Source organism: Anguilla rostrata, chromosome 3, assembly GCF_018555375.3.
Source record: "Anguilla rostrata isolate EN2019 chromosome 3, ASM1855537v3, whole genome shotgun sequence".
Taxonomy (NCBI): Eukaryota; Metazoa; Chordata; class Actinopteri; order Anguilliformes; family Anguillidae; genus Anguilla; species Anguilla rostrata.
In genome coordinates, this window is record NC_057935.1 from 18,573,907 (window position 1) to 18,591,481 (window position 17,575).

A 17,575-nucleotide genomic window follows, 5' to 3' on the forward strand; every position below is an offset into this window, starting at 1 on the left:
TGAACTACAGTTTTATCAGTTTGAAAGTTTGTGGTTGGAGAACCTTGATGTAGTACATAATCCTATCCTAACCAGGACACATTATTCCAAGAAGTCGGCGAAAGAGACAGAGATAGCAGGGAGCTCATTTCACAGCAGACTGACTTTAACAATCAAACAAAATAAGACAAAATGGGAACGCTCACCTCCAATTACTGCCGAATCACTCTGAACCCCATCTTTTAATGGCTCCTTCCCTCTGTCAACTTTCTCTGAATGATCTGTAGACAATGAAAGAGGAGAATGAATGAATTAAGCAGCATTTGGGAATGTAATGTGTCGCTAAGCAAGGAATGGGAGGTGTACACAAGAAATACATGAATGAACCTGTCAAATATAATCTTTTTTTTCAGTTTTCCAGAATATACACATTTGTGTGTGGTCAGTGCCCTTCTCTGATCCAACATTGAGATGAAACAGAGCACTAGTCTTGACCAAAATGTACTTAATTTGGTGCAACATTTGGTGACAGCAGAATGTGTTTGCATATCTGGTTTATGTTTTAGATGTGTGTGTGTTGGTATAAATAGGTTGTTTTTTATGAAACTTTTTAAAAGACTGTTACTGTAGGCGGCTGTGTTTTAACAGTGACTGTTGGAGGTGTTTATACGTCATTTGCATACGTAAGGTGTGGTTTAACAGTAATTGTGTTGGAGGTGTGCGTCTGCATTCAAGAAGTGTCAGAACATAAGCATACCTGAGAGGGAGTGTGACTTTGTCATGTCCGCTGACGCCCCACAGTTGGACTCCACTATATGTCCCCGTAAGCTGACCAATGAGCTGCCACGATTCAGCAGCGCCGCTTTCAGTGGAGCCACCTGATTGAACTGGACTGACGACAGGCAGCCAATGAAACCTCTGGATCCCGCCTGCATCACTTCTTCATTCAAGATGTCACTTTCTGTACACATAGAAGGAAAGATATTGACTGCAGTTTATCTGCAAGTTGATCTATGTAAACTGAATGTGAAAATCGATTTAGCTGGACAAAGTTGATTGTTTAAATGAAATGCTAAATAATCATTACGATGCAATAAACCTTGAACACAATGAGTGGTTGTTACCATTGTTCTAACATTTTAAGCATGACAATACTTATTAAATCCCATTGATCAGTTTCTGTGGAGAGCTCATTCAAAGAAGAGCATAATTTTACTAAAACTGATTGTTGATTACAGTTCCTTATTCACATTTGCAATTGAAATGCATGTAAATGCAATTATGGGTCCTCAATATGCTGTGATTTCCAAGTAATCGTAAAGTACATAATATTAGCTCCATTTGCAAATAGAATGATTGCATTTACATAAATATGCTTAAGTACTGAAATACACATTTTTACTCAGTGCTGAGCATAAGAGCATTAAATGGCACGATAATTAGCATTTTGTTGAATGTTTTTTTTATCTGAACAAAAAGACTGCCCCTTTTCTCAGGAAAGTTCCAAAGATATATTTACTTTTGTTGAGTTTTTTTCACCTGGAGGTGACTGAATATAACCATAATGTTAATGCTTATAATAATGAAGTTACATCTGTTAATTTCTTCAAACACACTGGACCACAAATAACATTTGTGTGTCGGAAATTGTACGTAAAGGGGCACAGAAAATGAGTACACCTCATATGAACACATCTTTTTTTAAGGCAAAATAAATGATCAATTAACAACTGTTAAATCTCATATGAAAAGCAGATTGCAAAAATATGAAATTTGCAAGAAAATATGCCCATTTTAAGAAATGTTTTCCCAAGTCTTATGGACCAAAACAACCATTGTTTTACAAACTGCAGCACATAACTAAATTTATGATCACAAAAAACTGATTAGGTTTTTTTTTGGCAGTTAAATCATCTTGGTTTTATACATTGAATTCAATGGGCAGCCAGCTCTTTTGCCCTCAAGCACGGGCAGTTGAGGCTCTTTGCTATTACTTCCTTGGCTTTGCCGCCTGGCCCCTCCTACCCTCTCCAGTTCTTTTGAACGCTCTATAGACCAATCCCCGAGCGAGGCAAAACATCCGGCCAGTTGGCTCTGACACCGAGAGTAGACACCAGGCCTCGGAGCCAATCCATGCATTAGAACAGAGCCTTTATGCCATTTTGTGCCAAATTCATGTCAGTAGTTGCTTCTTCTCTGTTTGTAATCCACATTTAGGCTCACACAGAGCTTAACTTAATCTATCGTAATCATGGTAATTTGAGATGATGGCCCATATTAATTATACTTTTTAGCACATACTGAAGTTTGAGAGTTTGGTTGAATATAATAAAAATATCAGGGCTACAATTTTGTCAGGATACATTTCATAATCTAATTAGCCTATGACCTATTAGCCAATTAATTTTCTCTTTCTCTTTTGTTGCTTCTTGTTGTTTTTTTCTAAACACTTATAAGCTGCTTTATTATATATTTTTCCCCTTATGCAATGGAATCCTTATTTATAAGTATAAACACATGGCATGGACTATATAGCAAATCAAATTCATGCACAGGAATATTGCTTGAAGTCATAAGAGTAATGACATCTATTGATATGATCTGGCAGGTATTAGGTCAGTTTGTGGTTAAGATTGCCTGCAGGCCGGGTTAAGTAACAGTCGCTGCCTGTTTTGGCGTTGGGTTGTGGTACAGATCCCAGTATGACATGGTGGATGCGGGGCTGTGTGCACATTACTGAAAAAAGGACCTACACAGGACACTGCTCCACACAGTTGAATTTTAACGCATAAGCAGTCTTACAGCTGAATCTTACCGGAGCATGTCTACGCTAAGTACCTCCCTCCAGGGTACAACCGCTTTAGCTCAGCTGGGTTTCAGAGCTACAACCTTTCACGTCCTGTCCTTTTACCACTACAGCAGTCAGCTACCCAACGGTATTTGGCCTGGAGTTAAACAGCTTGCAGGCAAGTCCCTGATGGAATGTGACATAAACACTTTTTCAAGGCCACCATCACTGAAATTTTGCCTCAACATCCAGATTCCTACAGATGAACTGGGTAACAAATTTAAGAAAACAACTGGAAGGGGAGAGGGGACCGGATACATTGACGACTGCAATATTTGGAGTGGATTTGCTCTACACTATTTCGTTTTATTTCTTTTCTTTCTTCATTCGTTTTTAAAGAAAATTAATGGTTAGACTAGTAAATGTAGTTGCATGGAATGTAAAAGGGCCTAATAACACAACTAAGCATTATAAAATTCTCAACAATCTCAAAAAATGTAAAGCCCATGTGGTTACATCATATATGCTAGGATTGGGTAGGGCAAGCCCATGGAATAGGTAGCTCATCGAAAAGTGGTGAAGTTGCTATTCTTATAAATTGGTTCTCTTTATTCCAAGTGACAAATACAATGATCAAGAAGTGATACTCTTGCTCATTCCTGGCACATGGGGCTCAAATATAATAACATTTATAGGGATGGCAGGTATGCCATCCCGCCAAGTTACACCTTGTCCCAAGTGCTATTATTCCTAAATGGGAAATAGGGACCAGTGGGGGTTATCTCTGTGTTTTTAGGCTAGTGTTTAAGTAACTGTATTTTCAGTTTGTCTTTGTATTTTGTACTTTGCATGTTTCTTTTATATATTTTATGTTGAACCCAAAGACAAATGTCCAATGTGTGGACAATAACGTTTTTAAAAAATTTTATTATTGTATTGTGTTGTATTATACAGCACTGAGAGTTACTTTTCAGGTTTTCCTACAAAAATAACCACAATGACCACAGACTCTCAGCACTTAAAAAGATTACCTTCTGTACCTTCTGACCTCATGCAAACAGACAGAATTCACAAACTTCACACATCCCCACAATAAAACCCAAAACTTTAGCATTTGTTTTTTCTGCCAATTATATCATCACAAATGCTTCTGTACAGCAATCAATAATTGTCCCCATTAGACATTTAGCGACATTAGCCAATGACGACACCTGATACACATGCAAAATGGACATATAAGTACACACATTTGTTAAAATAAAAAAAAAAAACTTTATCATCTTTGGGTTTGGTGGAGCCTAGCTTGCTTGCTGACTAACAACTGCCAAAAAACTATTGCTTTTACAGCTGTATAATCTTTGTGGGATACTCATTTATTTGTAGCAAAACAATTAGATAATAAAAGCTCACTTATGTCTACACCAAGGAAGCAATTGAACACACCTGACTAATCAGAAACACCTGTGAAGCCATTTGTCTCAAACAGTATGATTGGGACAAATGGCCCTGAAATGGGGAGATGAAACCAACATGATGGAACCAAAATGTATAAAAATACGCTTAAATAAAAGAGTGTGCACTTTAACCACATGTGAATCATTTGATTACAAATCTAAAATTGTGCACAGAGCCAAATCAATAAATCATATGTCTGTCACTAACATTATGGCACTTACTGTTTGTCCAGAATGTTGGTAATCCTCCACCCATACATGAAATAGAAGCCAAATTGGCCAGATACACAAATACATCCATCATATTTATTGGTGGCGATTTTAATTTAGTAATGAATCCAGGAGAAGACAAAACTGGAAAGCAACTGGTTAAACCTTCCAAGGCTAACCTAGTGCATCACGGTTTGATTAACTGAAATAGATTGATAGATATTTGCCAAGTTATCCATCCTACTGAGTGGGATTGAACTTTTTTTACTAAATGTCATCGATCATTCTCAAGGATTGACTACTTTTTTGTTTCTCATGACATACCACAGGCTTGTTATTCATCCAATAATCATTTCAGCCCACAATTCTCTACATCTTTACCTGGTATTCAGATGTCCACTAGTTGACAGAAAACCAATCATTCATTAATAGAAGAGAAACATATTACAGTACAAATTGAGGAGGATATAAAGGAGTTTATGGCTACAACTAAAAACTTAAGACATAATTATTTGGGAATCTCTTAAATGCTGTTTAAGAGGTGAATTAATAAGCAGAGCAAGTCATCACAAAAAAACAAATAGACCATGAGTTGTTATCTTTGACTAAACACATCAGAGCTATGCAGAGTAAAATTGCCCAACATTTTAGTGAAGACCAAGACCTTTACTGGGACCAAGATTCTCAGTCTTCAGCTTCAATATAACAAACTTTTAGGAGCCAGAACAGAATATGTTCTGAACACAGCTCAGCTCAATTTTTTCCAAGAGGGAGAAAAAGCTGAGTTTACCAAACAAAAAACATATGACAAGTAATAACATTTGCAGTATAAAAATGTTAATGCCGCTGTTACCAAAGATGCAAATGAGGTTAACTCAACTTTTGTTGATTTTATAAATTTTTTTCCAAAAGCTGTACTCCTCTGAAGTGTTGTGTTCTTAGTCAGACATACAGGATGTTTTGGGTGTGATGAAACTCCCTAAACTATCAACAGAGGGTGATAACTCTCTTGAGGGGCCTGTCACTATATCAGAGCTAAAGAAATCTATTCATTTATTTTCTTTAAATAAATGCCCTGGACCAGATGGTTATTCAGCAGCATTTTATCAAACATTCCAACACTTGCTTACCCTAATTTTTGTTTAAACCTTCAACAACATATGTTCAACAAAAACAGCATCTGTCTCTTTTAATGAGTCTCTAATAACACGTATTCATAGGAAAGACAAGGACCCACTACTGTGTCAGAATTATAGACCAATACGCCTGATGAATCTAGACAATAAGATCTTAGCCAAAATTAGGATGGGCACGTCCTTACCCAGATGCATTCATTGGGACCAAACAGGTTTTATGAAGAATAAATGATTCGGACAACACAAGAAAACTTTATAATTTAAAATGGGGGTTTAAGCCATTCACTTCAGATCAGAATTTCTTGCTTAGGACTAAGAATTAAGGATAATTTGAAAGCAACCAGAGATATTCACTTTAAAGATCTATCAAATCAAATCAACTCAGATATTAGCAGATGGGAACACTTACCCCACACGCTTATCACACTGTGGGGGCAGAATCAATATAGTTAAACTGATGGTGCTTCCAAATGTGAATTATGTCTGGAGAATGCTACCAGTTCAAATCCCTAAAAAAATGTTTCAAAAACTTCATATAGTTATTCTGTCCTTCGTCTGGGGTGGGAAGAAATAATGTTTCTCACTGGAAAGACTGTGAGCAGAAACAGAGGGAGTCTGAAGCTGCCCAGTTTCTTTCATTATTACCTAGCTATGGGGTCACTACCTAGCTATGGGTTTCATCACATAAATGCTAAATATTTGTTCAAACTGAACACAACTTAGTTTTTTGTTTACCTCGTGGTAGTTTGCCCTTGTTTTGTTCATTGTTTTGTCTATCGATCTATCTATCTATCTATCTATCTATCTATCCTCATTTTTATTTAAGTAGTTAAGTGATATATGATCAAAGATATGGCAAATAACCCTTTGTTCTAGTAATGATACTAATGATGATTTAGGTGTTGCTTAAATGATGTAACTTTGCAGTACCTGATGGACAGGATGTGGGGGACTTCGTGGGATCCAGGTAATCCAGGATTACTTTGAGTACAGAAATTAAATATACTGCATACCGATATAAATATATTAATTAAATATACTAAGTGATACATTTCTGTCCTCTGACTTTAGAATTTAGATTTAAAGAATTTAGAAATAAAAGAAAACTAGCTTCATGATATAACTCTATGTTTGTTGCATCAAACAATAATAACAATGAGTATAACTTTTGCGCCAATTAACTTCCTCTAGATCAAACAATCCTATACAAGGAAAGAAGGGCAATTTCCTCTTGACTTGTATTTCAAGGCAATCATATCCAGATTCATTTTGGTATCCTGTTAGATAAAAGACATCAACAGACAGATGCACTCTGAACAAATCCATTTGGCGGTTATTAAACACATCCTTTACTCAACCAGCACATATGACAAAACCGAATGCACAAATGTGCTACCCGTGGGAAGAGTAAACACTTCATTTATTTAATTATAGTTTAATTATGAACTTCACGCAGTAGCTAATGGAATCCAAAATTAGTCCTTGGGTATTTCCATTATATCACATGTAAACAGCTGATATTATAAGAACTTGCGTCCATTAAAAGTTGCTCTCCATGGGGGCTGCATCATTGCATCATTGACACTGACATGCTTTATTCCAGAATGTGATGACTTTATAAAGATACACATTGCACAGAGCTACAATATCCTTAACATATGGCATCAGGTCTGCCATTTGTACTGACTAAGATAAAACTACACCACTTAAAAGAGCTAAAACAGCTGTCTGTATTATATCACCTCTTCTGGAGATAGGACCCTTTGTCAGGATTTATGGGCAGGGTTTTATTACGTTACATACCAAACATTTTGAAATTATCCATGGAGGTTTAATGCCACAGGACGGCTTACCTGTGACTTTGCCCAAAGTCACGGATCTGATTGTATTTAATTCCGTGTTAGATGACAGGCTGTATTTTCGGTTGATGTCCTTGTCAATCTGGTATAGCAAGAAAATAAATTAATGCGTCAAGGCATTCATACATATAAAACACTTTTTAAATCTAAGGATATGAGAAGAGCTGCTGTTCGTTTGCTTTCTGAATCAACAGCAGCCAAGGGCATTTCATGAACACTGGAGAGCAAGCCAATGACACATGCAAATGATTCAATTTACAGATCATTTAAAGTCAGCTGGATTCAATCCAGAGGTTATTCGCAAAAGCCTAAACACTTATTGTATTTATGCCAACAATATAGTATACATCATATAGGTTTGTACATTAAATGTTGGCAGATAAAATCAAAACCAATATACATTTGCAATCAACATTCTTTAATATTTCATTACATCATTGTGCAGATTGGTACGGTACACAGTTAGCTAATTCGAATTAGAGATTACTGATAAAACATTTATAAAGGTATTGTATAAATTGTGTCATTAAGAGCTTTCCATAAATATTAGATGCTGAATACACTGTTAAACCACAGTGGCAATCCATTTGCAAATTGATTATGGTATTGTGACAAAAAGAGCCAAAGCTTAGAAAAAGGACCAATTACCTGGACATAAATATCCTTCCCCTCCCGATGCATTCGAACCCAATGCAGCTGCCCATCAGCCAGGCTTCCATATGTGGGGGTGAACACATCTGGGGCCCTCTCCTTATTGAGTCGGTAGAAGATTTGCAGACTCCCTGGAGAAAGAAAATTAGCAGCCAAGGAACTTTAAGAAATCACCCATGCTAGTCTTTTGAAGAGTAACATGAATCTTCATGATACATGTAGTGATAAATGTAGGTGAGGTAAAAGTAGTGAAATAATTAACAAATGATATCAAAACTTCTTTACATTCTAAATTCTAAATTGTACATTCCACAATGCATTTTGAGGCTCGAACAGCAGGAATCACTCTTCAAATACCATAATTCTAACCATTGAACCGGCTACTTAAAAAAAAAAAAAAAAAATCAGTTATTTGTTATAATTTTATTTTTATAGTTTAATTTTATAGGTGCAAGACAAGTAGGAAATAATCCAAACTGCAAACTTTTGTGTTATAAAAACTTGTCATATTTATACCATGTATAAAAACATCTATGTATAAATGGCAACACAATTTACAGTTGTCTGAAACATTTTTTCATAATATATGGCACAATGTGCTATGCCTCTATATATATGTATATATGTAATCTTCAGAACTATTCTAGAAGAAAGCATTAGCTTCAACTATCACATTATGAGAGAAGTCTTTAGTAGACTGACTCTTTAAAAGTCAAATCTTTGTTTGATTAGATATGAAAATCCTTCACTGATGAGTCCTTGCTTGTCCTTGTTGTTCAAACACTGAAGAGGTAGAAATGCATATAAACCTGCTGGAGTGTTGCATGTGGATGTAATTAAAAGAAGTTCCACAAATCCATTGAGATAGCAGCACTTTCCCAAACATTCAGGCTGGTAATACAGCAACAATTCAATTTATTTCTCTCTCCTCTCTTTCTCCCGTCCCCCACCATGCCTGATAAACGCGTCCTTACTCGAGATTTGCCAGAAATGATTAAGGCCCCTTGATGATAACGAATCCTGAATTGCCACCAAATCTGGAACCGGGAGATGCTCAGTGCATTAGCCTGTGAGGAATTCCAAGTATAGAACCCAGCGGGTTTTTTCGAGCAGCACCACATGGCTGATTCAGAGCGGAGGTGGAAAGTCTCATGTTCTAAGTGGACTGAAAAAGCAGCGATTTGTTCTCAGTCACAGGTACTTAAACACTGCCATAGAGAATCACAGACTCACAGACGTGGATATATGTGCTCGGCTGGACCTTCTTGATTACAGATATTATACTGCCCTTCTTCCAATCAGCAAATTAGCGATTGCCACCTACTGGGGCGTGCCAGCTGCTACTTGATACAGAGACGCAGTGTACAACCCACACTTACAGTGCCGTATCAAAAATCAAGGACCCTCACAATTTCACTTCTGCCAGCCTAACCAGGTAGCTCTTTAGTGTGATATTGCTTCTTTCTAGTTTTGTACTTTGGCCTCCACAGGAATAATTAAGATACTAAAGAGTGACAGGCTGATTTGATTTTACTTGCAAGAAAAAAATGCATATCCAGAGGTGGAAGTTCCAGGGATCACAAAGTAAAAGTCCTGCCACTTGTTTCTTCCACCCAGGAATACAGACTGCGCTAATTAACAAATCCAGGTAACTGGAACAAAATACTGGAGATTACTTTATTTTCTGAGCCTGGATTTTCCACCTCAGAAATCTGAATTCTGAAATGACGAGCAACACAACATAATTGTTGTTCTAGGAGAGCTTGTGATGGCTAGACAGTTAACTACCTGGGCGGCTTGCTGGTTTGCATTGAACAAGCAAAAAAGATTATCTTATCATGTGGGGATATTGAAAACAATTACACACAGTTTGACAGACAGCCAGACAGACAGACACACACTCACACACACACACACACACACACACACACACAAACACAAGGTTATACACACACTCAGATTCACGCCGAGACACACACACACACAGTTATGAGTGTTATACCATTGCGGGCCAAGATGATGGCAATGCCCTGCTGGTAGTAGGAGCTGGCTGAGAGCAGCATAGCGGGTGTCTGGGTGGTCAGGAAGCTGAATGCCACGTTCTCCCTGGGCCTGGCGTTCTCTGCGTAGATGGCGGAGGACAGAGTGCTTCTGTTGCGCATGACTGAGAACGGTTCCTGGAAGGTGTAGGTAACTGAGGACCCGCTCACGAAAGACACAGACACCTCTGAGCGATGGGGGGGGGTGGGGGGGGATGGGGGGGGCACAAGGAGGTGGGGAAAAAAAGAGACACAGAAAATCATTTCACACTGAGATGCGGGATCATTCCACAGCCAAAAAGCGTTCGCGGAAAAAACTGAGAAAAGAACCCGCTCATCCATATGCAAATTCCTACAATAACTCAAAGCGGTATTATAAATCAGAATAAATCCTTATGATAATCTGCAGATAGTAATGACAACGCAGCTGTGCCGAAACATGTAAGGGGCTTTGACTGAAACGCGACTGGGTGCCATCCGCGAGCGGCGCTCCGCGAGGGCGGAGTCGGCCCGTCTCCGCGCCGCACGCGCTTTAATCAGGGCCCCCCGAAACGGCTCGGGCGCCAGTCATTTCTCAGCTCGGGGTTTGAGGAGATAAAGACCGCGGTGACAGCGCTAGGATTCTCTCATTATAATGATGGGTGGTGGAAAGCCGGTGAGCTGGCGGGGCAAAGGCACAGAAACGGGCTGTTTTAAATGAGATTCCTCCCTGCGGAGGATGTGCCGGTAACCCAGGCCCTGGAACCCACGCTCGAGCGGGGAGCGGGATCCACGCGGAGGGGCAGGAGGGAAACGGCAGAGTGCGGGTTCCTCCGTCGCCTTACACATTCACCCTTTGATCCCGCGGAACCAAGTCGGCATTTAGAAAATCCTAACATGCTCCCTTTAAGGGCTAATAAAGTGTGACCACAGTGGAGCAAGACCTTTTGGCTAAGTCTTAAAGACCAAATGAAAGCATTTTTATGCTGTATTGCTACAGTACAAGTTTAATGAAAATGAATGCAAATAGGGTGAAATGTGGATTTGGCCATCAAAGGAAGTCATTGGATAAAGACATTATAGGTATTAGTGACTATCACTGTTTCTCTTTTGGTTTGGCTGGAGTTTACCCCCACAGATGTCTCAATAGGCATGTGTAGACTAGAAGATGAGAAAATGAGAAGGGATATTTAGAACAACCACCCACTAGCTAGCACCGGCTAATTCTGGTTCAACCTCCCTCATGTGGGATGGCAACAATTTGCTCAATTGCTATTTTTATATTCTATTCATATGTATGTGAAAATGTAAACAACGACTGAATACAAATAGTTGTTGCTAAATGGAGTTATGTTGAACAAATTATTTGCTACACAATTAATCACCAGACTTCCAGCTGGTATAGGCCAGCTGTTACTGTTACTGTAACGTATTATTGTTATTGTCTCGTATTATTTTGTCTGTTTGATTTTATTATTTTGTCCATTTGATTTTATGTCTCACTATACAATCTCGTATGTATTTTATGTTTGGACCCCAGGAAGATTAGCTGCACACTGTGTATTGCTAATGGGGATCCTAAATAAATAGTACAGCAAGTTAATGCAGTTAATTGGAAAACTGGCTGCAAAATACTGGTGTTAATCAGAAATTGTATTGACTCTATGATCAGAATTAAAAGTATATGATCACTTTTGCCAAAAGGACAGTAATCACTTCTCAATGTAGTGTAAATTTTTCCCAAGGAGATCACTGTTTTGTACAGGTACTTTGGCCCTTACTCTCATTGGTGCTGGACTGGTAACTTAAATATATCTTAATAACAGGGTGACTAACCATTTGAATGAACTTTCTTAACCGATTGTCTTATACAGTATTTCTACAGCATACATTGTCGTGTAACCTAATCTACTTTTTTCCAACAATTTCCGACTGGCAGTCCAGAGGATTATCTGCATAATCTCAGGATTATTTGAAAACACCCTTTTCTGTTGCATTTAATCATACATGCAATAGCACATAGTTGTTTAGATTTGAGCTTTGTACTTGTTCTATACATTACATACAGAAAATAAACCTGAACACATTTTATTTTATCACAACAACATGTGGGGTGACTTTTGGGGATATTTGTTTGTGAGAGAGCATTATACTTTCTATGACAGAAACCAGAATGGTGAGCTGATAAAAATGTAAGCAAGGCAGTGTCAGAAATACAAAAATATTCTTGAAAAAATGTATCTGGGAGCCTTAAATGTATATACTGTATATTCATAAATTTCACACTAGACTGTTTACATATTCTAAAGCAAACTAAATGGAAGAAAATCTCATAACATGCTCTTCATTGCAGAACAGGCTGCAGTATGTTCAGAGTCTTACCCACACTGCATTAATGTCATTGTGCATGTAAGCCTTCTGGTTTTGTCAGCCAGGCTAAAACAGTACAAAACTGAAAACAAAGTACCTCTATTCACACAGCTTTTCCTTAAAAAGATTCCCACAAGCTATCCTCATTAGTTCAAAGAAAAACTCCATGGTGACTTTAAGATTAAGATGGGGTTTTAAGGATGAATCCTTCAGACTGTGGCAGTTTGGGCATTCAGTCTTGTTTTTGGGGACGTACCTTTCTTGCAGTGGGGTCCCCTGTAGGCAGTATGGGTGCAGTCGCAGACGTAGCCGCTGTTGCTTTCCACGCACCTCCCTCTGTTGTGACACAGGCTACCGTAGCTGCTACAGTGTCCTGGGCACCCAGAGCTCACTCCTGGCGTGACCTTTGCCCTCTCCTGCAAGTCAAGGGTTAGCCCGTTCATGGCCAATGCTCGGATACAGCCCAGGAATCCTCTCTGCCTGGACGCTGTCCCTCCTGCAATGATTGAAAGGAGGATTATAAATGAGTTAAGAACAAGAGAAGAACAAGAAGGAGGATGAACAAACAAAGAAGGATGACTTGGCAGGTATCTGTCTATCCTGTAGCAGGAACAGACAGTTAACAAAAACTTCAACACAATTTAAAATGATGGTGTCAGAAGGTGTGAGAACAGTTCTGAAGGTCTTAGAAGGCATATGTAGGTCTTAGAAGTAGGTGTCAGACTGCTGAATGTGTCAGACGGCTGCAGGAAGCAAGAAGGAGGCAGAATAAGTCAGACGGGTAACCAGGTAACCAGCTCTGTCTGCTCCTACCTACGAAAAGCTGGCTGTTGAGCTGCAGGCGGAAGTGTCCGTCGGGCGGGGCCTCCAGAAACCGCAGAGGCAGGTGATCCACCTGCAGGGACGCCTCCTTCACATTGCGTTCCGCCCGCACGTAGTGCCACTGCTTGTCGTTCAGGGGCACGTGGGACTTTACCGTCAGAACGGCCGGACCATTCCCCACGTCGAAAGTGAAAGTCACGGCAGATGGAGCTGAGTGGATTAGTGTCAAACAGAGACGAGCTTTTAGGGATGTGCATGACAGCACAAAATCACAATGTAATGCTAGCCCGTGCCTGTTAAGAATGAATCTCCAGAAAAAATGATTTAAATGTATCAAAATGTCAAGTTACTCATGCATACAAAGCACTGTCTATAGGTGATTAATTAAAACTGGCAAAATCTAGGTCTGCCTTTGAAAATATTGATATCAAAATTGATATCAAACAATCAATGGTGGCCATCTTAGAATAGATATTTGTAGTTGGTGTTCAGCTCAGGTCCACCTCACTCCTGTTCACAATCGGCAGACTCACAGCTCAGCTCCACCCTGATGAAGTCCTTGATGCCCAGGTTCTCCAGGAAAACCCCAGAGGGCGCTGTAGTTTTGAAGTAGAAGGAAATGTCAGCACTGAGCTCAGCCTGGAAGGTAGGGAAATGGAGGTATGACGACTCCTGATAGAAAGAAGCTGCATTCCAGAAATATCCTGAAAGCAGGAAAAAAAACAGATTTTCAGAGTTCATAATTTAACGACTACTCTTCACTGAACAAACTGTGAATACTTGAATTTCTTAAATATGCTCATTTGTACAGTAAGACAATAGGTACTTTTAAACAATCTGAAATTAACAACAGAAGAGAATGAAAGCTAATGTTCACAAACATTGTAGGTAACTCATAACTATTATTTTGAACTTTCTCCAAAGAACAAGCTACCTACTGTCACCATAGCAACGCAGTGGTCCGATTCTGTACATGACTTCTGAGCCAGTCCTGTTTGTGTCTCCAATCAAAATTTCGCTCACAGGCAAGTGCTCTTTGTAGGAGAGCAGGCCTGTGTCGTTGGTCCTGTAAACACAGACAGATCCCCGCTGAAATCTCACAGACCTTTCCTTCTCTCGCCTATCAAATCTACTTTCACATCCCCCCCTCTGTCCCAAGAGCCTGTCTCTACCTCAGGCTACACAAGAGGGAAAAAACTGGACTGAGGATGTTTGCTGTGCAAATATATATCCCCTGCAGTAGTACCTCTGCAGTTTTTATGAGTTTCATTACAAACGCCCTGCAGAGAACCCTTGGGCCAGGCCCTGGAGTCAGAACCTACGATGCGAATATCTGCAAATACCCCGAGGAGTAAAATCTGCATTGGAAGGGACACTGCTCCCTCACTGTGTAAAACAGGAACAAACAGACTCAATGCAGCAGGGCCAAGCTGCTATTCCACCAGTATTTCCCTGGACTGAACAAGTTTATACGAAACGATGCAATACAATCCGAAGATACTTTACTGTCTGTTTGTTCAGAAATTTGTCTTGCATCGTAGTGTCCACAGTTCCATAGAATCACAAGAGACAAGTAGAGTACTACAGAAGACATTAAAAATAAATACATCTTAATATAATTAAATATAAAAACACATGTTCTCCCATATACCCCCCTAAGCAAGAGTTCCCAATTATCTGCCCTTCCTATACAATATACCTCCTCTCTAATGAAAAAAGCTGGTACTCAAAGTGCAGCACATGGGAACTATCACAAACAATATTATTTGTCAATCGGAATATTCTCAGATTTTACTCTCTTTTTTACATATCTGTATCACTGGAACTCCCATGATCTTTGAGCACATATGAAAAAGACTGAGCTTTGATTTAAACTGAACTGAGATACTATTGTTGTTATATTAAAACAGGAGCTTGCCATGATAGTACAATGGTTAGCAAACTGAACTTACAACCAAAAGGTTGCAGGTTCAATTCCTGTCCACTGCCATTGTGCCCCTTAGTTTAGGGGCAAGGTACATAACCGGTATTACATCAGCATATATCCAGATGTATAAATGGATAGTTTGTGTAAGTTGTTCTGCATAACAGCATCTGCTAAATGGCTGCAATGTAATGTATGTTAGTGTTTGTTTTCTGTAAACCTTTGACATGGTGATAATGCAGAGGCGGCATGCTGTGGCATTACCATGAGTCTCTGTTTGCATCACAGTTGCAGAAGTAGTTCATGTCCATGCAGTTTTCGTTCAGACTGCAGGAGCACTGCTGCACCCCAGGAAGGGATCCACCCCAGTAGGTGCGCCTCTCCCCGTTCCTGTCCACCCACCAGGACATGGGGGTCCCATCTGCAACACAGCCCACAGCACAGAGTAACCCCACAAATTCCCCAAAAAAATGGCCTGGCAGGATTACAGCCACAGTCAGAGATAAGACAAGCCGATCTTCCATAAGGCATTTTGGTTTTCACTTTTTGGACTGAACTATTCTGATAATGCCAAGCTTGAGCAAGGATACCTGCAGGCTTCGTCCCCCTAAGGAGTCGTAGTCATTTGTCACTAGGTCACTTCTGCAGAGTGGGCAAAATACAGGAGTCAGAGCTGCTGGCATCTGGTACCATTGTGTTATTGTGCTGCCAGCTCTGCAGGTTAGCCAGGGCAGATTTATTCATGCGTCCATGATCTCATATCAATATCAGAATGTGATATATATATACACACACACACATACACACACATATATATATTAAACATGTGATTACAGTGCAGACTCTCAGTTTTCATGAAAGCTCACTAGTGCTTTCTTTCTTCTTAATGATGTTCCAAACTGTTGATTTCGGTAAGCCTAAGGTCTGGCCAATGTATTTTAGAGGTTTTTTTTTTTTACAAAATATTTCTCTGCCTCATAATGGCTTCTTTGACTTTCATTGGCACAGCTCTGGTCCTTATGCTGACAAACACCAATAACAGACCTCAAAGGCAATCAAAAGCCTAGGATCAAAATGAGGTACTCTAAACTGTATTATACTTGCAGAAAATAAGCAAATGAACAAACATACCTAATCAGAAACACCTGCAAAAGCCATTTGTCCCAGACATTATGGCACCCTGAAATGGTGGGGCTATGTATAAAAAGTGCTGTTATTTCTACATGGTGAAATGTATTAAAATACCCTGAAATGAAAGCTGAGAATCTGCACTTTAACTACATATGGATTGTTTGATTACAAATATAAATTTTGTACAGGATACTAATAATACAAGAAATTAAATGATATATATATATATATATATATATATATAATAACATGATCCCAATATGATATATCAGCACAGGACTGCAGTCTGTCATACCTCCCTGTTCTCATTCCCTGTGGAACTTCAGCTGACTGGAATAGAATTGCATATTCTCCAATAATTATGAGAGCAAAATCTAACCTTTTTCATTTTTAACAAAGTTACATAGTCCATTAAAACTAGGAGTTGTCGAGAGGAACCTAATCACATTTGACTTTGCCTAGAATTGGATTTAATATCTAAGGGGACCTGCGAGAGGGTGAAATTCTCGTAGATTTTGATGAACTGTCATAGTTGGTGAGGAAGATTAAATGATGAAAAAATCAAATAAACATTCTGTTTATGAGAGTAGGCCTGGACGCTAATGCACCAACAAACAACACTAGCACATACTGAATTCTATTCAAATATGAGCCAATGCTGGAGCTCTGCTTATTATTCTATGTCATTATATCATTAAACTTCAGGCTCCTTGGTGTTTCTCAATAATTCATTGGTTAATTTTCCATTGTGTAAGGTGAGGTTAAAAATAAACAACAGAACATTGCCTTCTCTATTCAGCGTTAAGACTGTTAACATTCTAAGTCTTAAGGTTGGTAGCGTGATAAATGTTCTGTGTAAAAAAGAAACACTTTTTGGGCCATATTTACCAAGAATTTGCAAGGCTTTTATAGATGCTAATAAGACAAATATTGTTTTTCCATATTTACTTATGTGACACACCGAAGGTTTGCGCATCCCTAAAATTTGCGTGTTTGGGTTAATGCATATGTATTTTAGGGTGTTCTGATGCTAAACCGCAAAAATATGGGAATAGATAATGGAAATTAATTCCTATGACCTGCTACAACTGATTTATCATGGCTGCTGGCCGATGCGGCAAAGGTAATTCTGGCTGTTTTTAACATCTGGGAAAAGCAGGTGTTACAAGATTGCTATTGCGGCAGTTGCCATTCTTAGCAGGGGACTTCATCAGCGTGGTAGAGTAGGGGAGA

General features: G+C 39.1%; 1 protein-coding gene across 2 annotated transcripts in view; it reads right to left on the reverse strand.

Annotated features, from left to right (window-relative positions):
• The window catches only part of LOC135250396 (contactin-associated protein-like 5), a 91,402-nt gene that overhangs the window by 2,843 nt on the left and 70,984 nt on the right, over positions 1 to 17,575 (reverse strand). For both annotated transcript variants that reach the window (XM_064326635.1, XM_064326634.1), the window contains exons 14-23: positions 15,476 to 15,632; positions 14,226 to 14,353; positions 13,821 to 13,991; positions 13,279 to 13,497; positions 12,722 to 12,961; positions 10,080 to 10,304; positions 8,075 to 8,208; positions 7,421 to 7,508; positions 737 to 940; positions 186 to 260 (exon numbers count right to left, since the gene is read on the reverse strand). In XM_064326635.1, the coding sequence (XP_064182705.1) occupies positions 186 to 260; positions 737 to 940; positions 7,421 to 7,508; positions 8,075 to 8,208; positions 10,080 to 10,304; positions 12,722 to 12,961; positions 13,279 to 13,497; positions 13,821 to 13,991; positions 14,226 to 14,353; positions 15,476 to 15,632 (1,641 nt within the window). The remainder of the gene's footprint in view (positions 1 to 185; positions 261 to 736; positions 941 to 7,420; positions 7,509 to 8,074; positions 8,209 to 10,079; positions 10,305 to 12,721; positions 12,962 to 13,278; positions 13,498 to 13,820; positions 13,992 to 14,225; positions 14,354 to 15,475; positions 15,633 to 17,575) is intronic.